At 38.5% G+C, this 10,251-nt stretch overlaps 1 protein-coding gene across 1 annotated transcript in view; it reads right to left on the minus strand.

Moving 5' to 3' along the window:
• COL1A2 (collagen type I alpha 2 chain) overlaps positions 1–9,974 on the minus strand; it is a 36,631-nt gene extending 26,657 nt beyond the window's left edge. The window contains exons 1-6 of the mRNA XM_037046468.1: positions 9,552–9,974; positions 7,049–7,059; positions 6,443–6,457; positions 5,765–5,800; positions 4,509–4,601; positions 2,907–2,960 (exon numbers count right to left, since the gene is read on the minus strand). Coding sequence (XP_036902363.1) covers positions 2,907–2,960; positions 4,509–4,601; positions 5,765–5,800; positions 6,443–6,457; positions 7,049–7,059; positions 9,552–9,621 — 279 coding nt within the window. The 5' untranslated portion in view covers positions 9,622–9,974. The remainder of the gene's footprint in view (positions 1–2,906; positions 2,961–4,508; positions 4,602–5,764; positions 5,801–6,442; positions 6,458–7,048; positions 7,060–9,551) is intronic.
• Between the last annotated feature and the right edge of the window lie 277 nt (positions 9,975–10,251).

Here is a 10,251-nt window from a genome sequence, read left to right on the forward strand (position 1 = left end):
GGTATAGCTCAGTGGATTGAGTGCGGGCTGCGAACCGAAATGTCGCGGGTTCGGATTCCCAGTCAGGGTATGTGCCTGGGTTGTGGGCCAGGTCCCCAGTGGGGGCCATGTGAGAGGCAACCACACATTGATATTGCTCTCTCCCTACCCCTGTCTCTAAAAGTAAATAAATAAAATCCTTTAAAAAAGTGGATGTAATGAGGGGTAAAGGAAAAGTAAAATATTACTGAAACAGCCTACTATTATTGAAAACATGGTCCAAATGACAGCCAATTGCTCTCCCCTTTGTTCTTTACTCCCTAGCACACAGAGCAAAGCAGAGCGTTCCTAGTTTGCAAGCTAACTATCCATTCCTGACTCCCCTTTGTAGTGATCAACTCTGGCACCAGCTCTCCTGCAGGGGCCCGCTCCTTTGCCGCTGAGAGCATCACGCAGGCATGTCTCGGGCAGTTTGCTCCTGACACCGGGGCACTCTGCTGTCTGTCTGCCCCATTGTATTAGTGCCTCAAGTGAAATAATATGAATTTGATTAAAAAAGCACATCATCGTAATTGTAAGAATCATTTATTTGGTTTTGGAAACTGCATCGACATTAAAAGGAACTGTCACTTTTCAATCCAAATAATTTTTAGGTATACATTAAAAAATAATTTTCTCTGACAGCATGAATTTTTAATTATATTTATTCATTTTCCTTGTATGTGCAACAGTTTCATTTGCATAAAAAGTAGTTTATTTGGTGGAGGCTGTGAGACAGACAATGATTACTCTTTCATTCAGAGGAGAACCCTGTGGGGTTTTACAGTTATTGATTTTCCAAGATGGAGAATTATTTTAATACTTTATTGCTGCCTCTATTTCCTATTTGTGAAACACGTATCTGCTGATCGCACAAGTCTGTGAATGTGTGTGGATGTGCAAGCCTAAATTATATTGTACTGATATTTAAAAGTAAAACAATCTGCTTTATGCCCCTCAGAAGTGTGCCAAAGTCAGGGGAACTAAAAATCCATATTAATTTTCTAGTCTTATTTAGCCTTTTTTAAAATCAGTGCTTTATCTTTCCCTTTTAGCTTCTCCTTGAAATGTAGGTACTTCTTTAACACTGACTAATGTCCAGCCTTAACTGAAATGGCTAACTTCAAATATCTAATGTAAACAAAGCCAAAGAAAATCTCTAATGCTTCATTTCCCATATGAATGTTTTAAATTACAAGGAAAAGCCAGGAAATTGCAAATCATCAATTAAAGGTATATTACTTTCAAGTGAGAGTTTTAATTTACAGAAAATATTATCTTGCCCTTATAGTATATTAGTTTATTATGGCCCATTACTTCCAGTGAAACATCTTCTTTTGAAGACAGAGCACCAAACACATTGCCCAGTAAGATTTATTTTTCAAAGACCATGTTAACTTTGGGCAGATAAATACCTTTGTTTGAAAACAATTGATTAAAATCACAAGGCTGTATATGTGTCTTAAGCTATAGCGTTAATCAACTTAATGTTTTTATGTCAACACATTTTCCTTCAATTTTATACATACTAGTATAAATTTTGTATGTTCATGTCAGTTTTTTTCCTTAACACCTCTCACTAATGCTTGTTATATGGCTCATGTGTTAAAGACAGATCATTGTTTTCATAATCATACATGAAATTTTCTAAATCTTATTCAAATTATAGGATATATTAAATATTTGTGCTGTGTGATATAAGTGCTAAGTTTTATTCACTTTCTCTCCTATACTGACTTGTAATTAATAGACTAAAAAAGGATTTTTAAAAATTTTGTAATATTTTATTTATTTTTAGAGAGAGGGGAAGGGAAGGAGAAAGAGTGGGAGAGAAACATCAATGTGTGGTTGCCTCTCATGTGTCCCCTCTGGGGACCTGGCCTGCAACCCAGGCATATGCCCTGACTGGGAATTGAACTGGCAACCCTTTGCTTCACAGGCCCGTGCTCAATGCACTAAGCTACACCAGCCAGGGCTTAAAAAAGGAATTTTTATCAAGATGAATAAAAAGAAAGACTCCCTCTCTTCCGTCCTTACATTTCCACCTCCTTGAGGAGGGGTGAGAATCTATCACAGTCACTGTTCTATCCCCAACGCATGATACAGTTTGGGGTTCATTGAAAGCATCTGATAACTATTGTTGAATAAATTAATATTTTATTCAAGTACTAGATACACGATACCATCTAATACCAGACATCTGTCTGGAGGTTATTCCTAGTCTCTCATCAACCACTTGCATGGCACTGGGAAAGGGCTTACATTCTTTAGTTATAAAACTTAGTAGTTCTATGTCTCTAAGTGCTGCTTAAAATGGTAAACAATGTTAAAGAATGTAAAAACTAACTACTCAGAGTGATCACTCTCTTGAAATAAATTGATTTACCTGACTTATGATTACTGTGTCCAGAGATTATTTCTTAGACATAAATATCTGATCTATTCTAAGGAGGCAAGTTTGTAGAGAAAATTCAACCCCCTTAAACCAGGCTTAAATTTTGAAAACATTTTTTAAAGGTTTTATTTATTTTTTTTAGAGAGAGGGGAAGGGAATGAGAAAGAGAGGGGGAGAAACACTAATGAGTGTTTGCCTCTCACATGGCCCCCACTGGAGACATGGCCTGCAACCCAGGCATGTGCCCTGACTGGGAATCGAACCGGCAACCCTTTGATTGGCAGGTGGGCATTCAATCTACTGAGCTAACACCAGACGGAGCTGTTAGGCTTAAATTTTTATAGTTTTAAATACAAAAAAAGTTGCTTCTTTTATCTGATCTAAGACTTGACTGCTAACCTAAGTAGCTAAATAAATGGCAGTGTGAAATTTAACATGAAAGAAATTCTCTATTCAGCAATTTTTTGGCTAAAATAAAAAGAAAGAAGCATACCATTGGTCCAGGGCCACCTCCAACTCCTTTCCCATCAAACTGAGCAGCAAAGTTCTAGAGGGAAGGAAAACATATATATATATTAAACATAAGCATATAAATTATATAATTACTAGCCATGTAGTTCATTTTCTTATTTTACTGGTAGAAGTTTTTCTGTTGTTGTTTAAAAGAGAGCAATATTGTTGCTATGGTTAGTTAAGAACACTTTAATGCTTTAAGAAGCTTTCAGAAAATATTCTGTTCACTTATTTTTAACTTTTTAAGTTAAATGGGAGGATAGGTTCAAGTTATCTAGCCCATCATTATGAGGCAGAGAGTCTAGGATTTTATTAGAAATATATGAAATTAGTAGGTTATTTTGTGAGAATTAGTTTCTTTATTATGCTGGGCTCTCATTCATGAACAAGAGACCTGTATTTATTTAACATTGTTTAATAAGATTTTCTGGTTATCCAAAAATAAAAAATAAAACATAATTTTATATTAAGCTAACCTCCTAAAAAGTCAGGGAAATACAAGTTAAAAATTTAGTCTGTACTTAGTTTGAAATGGGAGCTTCTTTACCTTATTTTTCAACCCTTTTCCTAACCTGTTAACCCTCTCTCTCCACTCCCACCCCCAGCCTCTACACTGAAGAGGGGAGTTTTCGAAGCTTTGAAAGTCACTGAAGGACCCTGATCAAGCAGAGACCAACTCTGCGTTTTCCACTTGTTGCCCCACTTCTCCAGAACTACACGGTATGACGAAGAGAACTTTTTCTTGCTTGACTTTCAAGAAAGATATAAAGAGTTCTCAAGTCTAGAGGAAAACGAAATTAAAATGCCCCTTAGAGATTCAACTTTTAAAAAATAGGTCACAGTAATAACTTTACTGTTAAAGATCTTTCTTATAATGGTAGATCTATTAAGAAGGTGCTTTTTAATACACTCAACAGATAAGCAATCATAATAAGATCTTTGGGGGAGAAAGGTCTTCTTTTACTGGCATACAGTTGAATATTGGAATCAGGTTTCTGATTCATATTGCTAACCAATTAAGCAAATATGTTTTCCTTCCTGCAGTGTGGCCATTTGGCACTCCTTCCATTGTTAAAGACATAAAGCTAAAAGAAGGTATTAATGAAAAAGGGAAATGTACTTTTCTCAAATTAGTTTCAAGCAAATTAAACCTAAAAATGCTTGAATATTGGTTCAGCAGACTTCAAGCCAAGGAGAAGAAAAAGAGTAGGATGTTTGCAAAATTGCTTAAGAGCAAGAATTTCAGTTATAATTCAATCTAATCAAACTCTTTAATAATGCAACACCCCTTATTTGTGCCCTACTGATAAAAGATATTAAATTCTCAAATTAAATAATGGTCGTGAGGGCTGCAGCTACCTTCAGTGCACACAAAGACCAGCCCTGTAATTGGCATGAGCTCACAAAAAGAACAGGCACAGCAGAATCTTGAGTGCAGAAATTAAAGAAATGCAGTGAAATATACTCCAAGCTACACAGCAAATTTAACTGCTAAAAATAAATTCCACAATGAGCCTTCTTCCAATAGAGGTATGAGCAGTCAAAGTTAGTTAAAAGTTAACAATACATTAAGACACCTTACCCCACCAAGCCCAGGGGGGCCAGGAGGACCAGGGGGACCAGGAGGGCCTGGGATACCGTCATCACCATCTCTGCCTGGTGGGCCTGGTGGACCCTGTTATGTAGAAAGTGAATTAGGCTGGGATTAGATAGACTCCATAAGAACTTGTGTATAAAAGAGGATGTCTAAGAACACACGTGGTAAAATCAGCTGTTCAGATCTTTCAGTGTGCAAGTGGTGTGAAAATTTAATATGCTGTATTTGCCACCGATTGGAATTCACTTACAAGGGCAAAAAAAGAACTCGACTTATAAGATGGGTCTAATTTTAGAAGGAGGTTTAGTAACATATATGAAGGAGACACAACACAGGGTAGTTTCTCCATGCGAAGGAACTCAGCCACTGAATATTCATTCATAATGGAGCTCTAGTATTCAAATAAAGATAGAAACTGTAGCTAAAATTTATGATTCTGTAAATTTCATGTGGGTAACAGTGCACAGTGATGAGCTGTATATATTGACTGTCAGTTTCTGACTGTGATGAACTTATTCATTTGTTTTGGTATGTTATGTGTGAATAGTAGATTAGTTAATATGGTAATTAATGAAGTGATTTTATCACAGGGTGTAAAATCCTGCAGATTTCCTACCACTATTTATGTCATTAAAGTAATTTACTGACAGAATGCTACCTCTAACAAATAGTTTGAGTAGAATGCATTTAAGTCTGCCCTTTAACAGATATAAGATACAGGTACTTATATCGGCAAAAGTGTCATATAATGCAAAGCTGTGCGTGCCAAATAAGCATAGCAGGGAGACCTAAGCAAACCACGAATACAGTGGAAGCCTAATTTGCACATTTATGACAGGCTGACTGCTATTTCACTATTGTTCCCAGGCTACATAATATAGCTTACTCGAAGAGCAAACAAATGCATGAAAAAGATAAGGACTGTGTAGTGGTCAGGAGATGCATTTCCATTATGTCTGCATTGAACAGGTCAACTAAAAACAAAGAAAGGTAGACCATGCAAAAAATATGGCTGTCTGTAATAGCTTTTGCTTTTCTGAGGGATAATCTTGACCTGAAAAGAGTATTGATTAGATATAATAATGCTCATTCGCCTCTTCTTCTGTAGGGCATTATCTCCTTAAAAGGTGGTACAATTATCTGGATATATTATACTCTTATAAATTGTCAGTGTCCTGTAGTTCTAATATGTAATTATTCAGTTACGGACAAAGCCCTTTAATAATTCAGAAATTACATACCCTTTCTCCGCGTGGTCCTCTATCTCCAGCTGGACCCTATGAGGAAGACATGAACAGCACCTTTCTAAATGTCTAAGCAATTTCCAGTGAACAAGCAAAGCAGTCTCGATAAAAATTACTTGGTTCGACTGATCTAACCACAATGTTACTAGATAATAGCTATAAAAATAGCACAATACAGTAGATAAGAGGATATTGTTTTTATTATAATTACATGTAATTTTTTCAGATTGGGATATTGGAGGCTATAGTCTCCAGTCATTAGGCCAATGTGATAACTACTGTTTTTAGAGAGATGATGTCTGTGGGTAAAATTACCATTTTGTTCCATCATTAATAGGGTATTTGTATAGTTAAAGCCTTTTACAATAAACTTTCATCTATTACCCATAATTAACGTAATAGTCATTTCATCTCCAGAATAAAAACAATTTAGAATCTTTTTTCCTTTAGTACGAAGATCACCAGTTTGTATAATGTAAATGTAATTAGAAATGATTCTGGAAGATCAGGCTTTATTTTAAACATCAAAGCTACTTTATTTTATGGCTTAGCTAGTGCCTATTTATGTGAATAAATCTTGACAAAGTATTTTTCTTTTATAGTCTGCTATAAATTTGGTAAACTTAAAAGTTATCACTGATCTCCAGATATCATGGAGAAGTATTAGACGCTTACCTTTCTTGCAGTTCCCTAGAAAAGAGTAAGTAAAGGATCGTTAGGAGGAAAATTGCGTACATGTATTTTAAAATGGACCTCATTTTCATGTAGTATACAGTTACAGAGTATATATATATAGTACAGTACTATTATCTTAATATCTCGAAGTACAACTATAAATTTTATAAATAAATAAAATATGTAAAGAACCAAAGTATATACTTATCTAAAATTAGGCCTCAAATTCAGTTCATGAACTATGAATTTGTTCATAATTCTCTTGCACATGATTCCAGGGGAATGCCAAGATTCTCTAGCTATGAAGTCTTCTGCTTTGTAGTAGAGGATGCTAAAACCCAAACTTCCACTGGATTATTTACTCTCTGTTTCTTATGGGTGTTCTTATGAGACTGGTCTTATTCAGTAGCCCCGCCCATTTTAGAAATTGGGGTGGGTACTTTCTAAGGCAGCAGGAAAGGTTTGACCACATGTAACTCCCGGTGATTTTCTTGGGAACCCAGGTTAGTCAATACCGAGGTAGCCTCCCTTACCTTCCCCGCAGAGGACATTACTGTGGCTAAGGCAAAGTATAAAAAAACAGGTTTTCAAAATAATTTTACGTACCTCTTGTAAAGCTGTAGAGGAACGGGGAAAAAAAGAAAATAATTATTAGTATTATTTCACTGGCCAGTAGCAGTGATAAGCAAGCAGATATTTTAGTCTATAAAATTCACTTACCTAATTAAAGACCCAAGTGTACTTTTTACTTAAAGCACATACTAATGTTTTTGGAAATTATGCAGGTCAAAAGTATGATAGGGACCAGCAGGGTGATCTGCATGCAATATTAACATGTAACTATTTTGAATTAAATAGTTTATCATTTACTGATTTATAAATCTGTGAAATAATAATGTCTGAGGGTTGTTTCTAATGCTTAGTAATTAAGCTGGTAAATTGCACAGATAGCAAGACCAGTAAGTTGATGAGGAAATAATTTATGGTTTAGATAATTTTTGATACCAAAAAATATTTCAAAACAAGAAAAATGTAGGAAAGCATGTTACCTAAGTAAACTCTAGTTTTTATAAAACACTAAAGTTATTTAGTGCCTCACTGAGTTTATACCATTCTTAATGTCCTTTTTCAAAAGGTCTAACTGGCAAATAAGTCACTATGAACATGGATTCATTCAGACATCTGGAATTTTGCTTTAAACTGGTTCACTTAAATTAGCTAAGTTCATTTTACCAATATCTGTCACTTTTTTCCCCTTAGAAGGAATTGCTCTGTATAAATGGAAAAAGTGTGGATTAAAAATCTTCAAAAACATTGAGGAAAATACACTAAGCTAATATCCCCTCCTTAACCATAATTGCTATAAATTCTTAAGACTGAATCCCTTCCGTACAGTATAAAAATTATAGGTTAATGCAGGATATAAGTGTGGCCAAGCTGGCAGTAAGATGAATCACCCCTAAAAATTGCTTTAATTAGGTGGCCAAGAAGTGTGTCATTTGGAGTGAGAACATCTGTTGCAATAGTCACAATTCAGGAAGGTGGACCACATCCACCATCGACATTTAAGGGCAATTTATGAAAATTATCGTTTAAATTAGATAAACGATATGTTTACTTTATTAGCTCCATCAGCAGGAAGAATAATTATGCCTGGACATGATTAATGGAAGTCCTTATGATTTTGGAAATTTGACTTTTAATTACTCAGAATAAGCCATTTTAAGGCATGTGTGTTTGGTAACATTTATCTAGACCATGGTGGGCTGGGGGTCAGAAGGTGAGTGGCGTTTTGTATCTTCAAACTTCCCCAGGTCTGTTTTTATCTTTTCTCTAGGATCACACTCCCCCCTCCCCCCGGCAAGATCTCATGAAAAAAACTGGCAATGTGAGTTTGTTCAGTGCAATTACTCCCTGGTATCCTCAGTATGTCCACTGAAAGTGGATGGAGGGAGAAAACACAGAAAAGATCTGTGTCAGAAATGACGCAGTTGTAGACGGGTGGCAGGTGGATGGACACACTTTTTGGAGTGTCGGGTTGAGCAGACACACCTCAAATTCCATCAAGTCAGTATCTTTGGTAATTCGGCAGCCATTTTCGAGGCAGAGACAGACTGATTTTCTTCACTCTATCTTGACATGGCAGTCTGCTCATAAAGCCTACAGCTGGAGAGTGGCCTTGGGGTCCACCTAATTTCTCTCCTGCATTTTAGGAAAGTTTGATTTGCCCAAGGTCACATGGTAATCAGCGGCAGAGTCATGGGAAGATCCCCAGTCTCTTGAGCCTCAGATCAATGTGGGTATCTCCCAACGTTCTGTGTTGAGAATGTCTGCTTGTTGCTGGAAATACGTTGAAGAAGTAACTCTCAGGCTCAACAAAAGACGGAGCAGATTTTGGTTAAATAATGTTACCATTTCCATAAGAATGAGTGGAGAAGCTAATATTACTTTTCAGAATGTATACATTCCAAGAAACATCCACATTCCATCCCAGAATCCACTGAACTGGCTGTATTGGCAATGGCGTCAATAAGAAAGGCAGATAACCTCTCTGTGTAAATCTGAGAGTCTTCCATTAGCCTAAGGCCTGGTCCCATGCACTTTCATGGTCCTCCCTCCAGAGGGCGCCTCCTTCTCTGCCTCCTCCTCAACATCCACCAAATCTTAAAACACCAGAAGAGAAAAGCCCCGTGGAGGGTTAGTTTTATATTACTAAATCGGAGGGCTTTCTAAGCAGGCTCAAGTTTTACAAGGTGGGCATAGGGCAGTAATGGGCCTATCAGGGCCTTAATCACACCAGTTGTTAATACCCCATTCTCAGGGAGAAGACCTGTTCCCTTTGAGCTTCACTAACCAGAGGACTCGGATTAATTTAATTGTCTCACGCTGAGTTCAGAGAAAAGTTCCCTAACTTTCGGTGAGTGGGGCCTTGCAGGTTTTCATTTCTAAGATAAGTTAAATGTTTCTTATCAATGCCGGCGTTTCTCCAAATGCCAGAGGGCCTTCCCTCCAAGCTGCACCTCGAACTTAGCTCGGGTTTTCCTTCTCCTTATTACCCAGCCGGCTAACCTCTCTCCACCCCTGCCCCAAACAAGCTGAAGGCACTTACATTGGCATGTTGCTAGGCACCAAGTTACTGCAAGCAGCAACAAAGTCCGCGTATCCACAAAGCTGAGCATGTCTACCACTTAGACATGCAGACTCCTTGTGTCGCAGAGCCCCTGGGTCACCGGCGGAGGTATCACCTGGCGGGCGCAGGCATGCAGTCTTGGCCGGTACCTCCAACTTAGCAGAAACCTCCTGCCGCCTTGGTGCTAAAATAATAAAGCCCGGATCTGCTCTATTTATACGGCCAAAGTTTCCCTGGCCCGAGGGTGCCTCCAAAAGCGCTTCCACCAATGGGAAGGCTGGGGCTGGGGGCCCGGGCAGCCACAGCTGGGAGGAGACTGCGGGGGCGCAGAGGAGGGAGCAAAGGGGGGAGGGACGTGGCCACGGGGCTGGCTTCTTAAATTGGTTCCATTCTTTTTGAGGACGTGGACACTTTTGAGGCTTTCAAGGGGAAACTCTGACTCGTAGTCTGCATACCTCCGCCCTCCCCATCCCCCCGCCCTCCCCCGCCCTTTCCAAGTTTGGAAACACTTTCGGACACGTCGGAGCGCTCTGCAGACACCGACGTGGGCAGAGTTCGCAGATCTCCGGGCACTGGGGCCGCAGTAGAGGGGACGAGAGGCGGTAGATCAAAGCAGGAGCTGTCCAGCGGGCCTCACCTTGCGCCCTGCGGGCACTGGCAGGGCGAAGAGGGCTCGGAG

Source organism: Sturnira hondurensis, unplaced genomic scaffold (assembly GCF_014824575.4).
Source record: "Sturnira hondurensis isolate 20B ecotype Veracruz unplaced genomic scaffold, ASM1482457v3 Scaffold0005252, whole genome shotgun sequence".
NCBI classification, from domain to species: Eukaryota; Metazoa; Chordata; class Mammalia; order Chiroptera; family Phyllostomidae; genus Sturnira; species Sturnira hondurensis.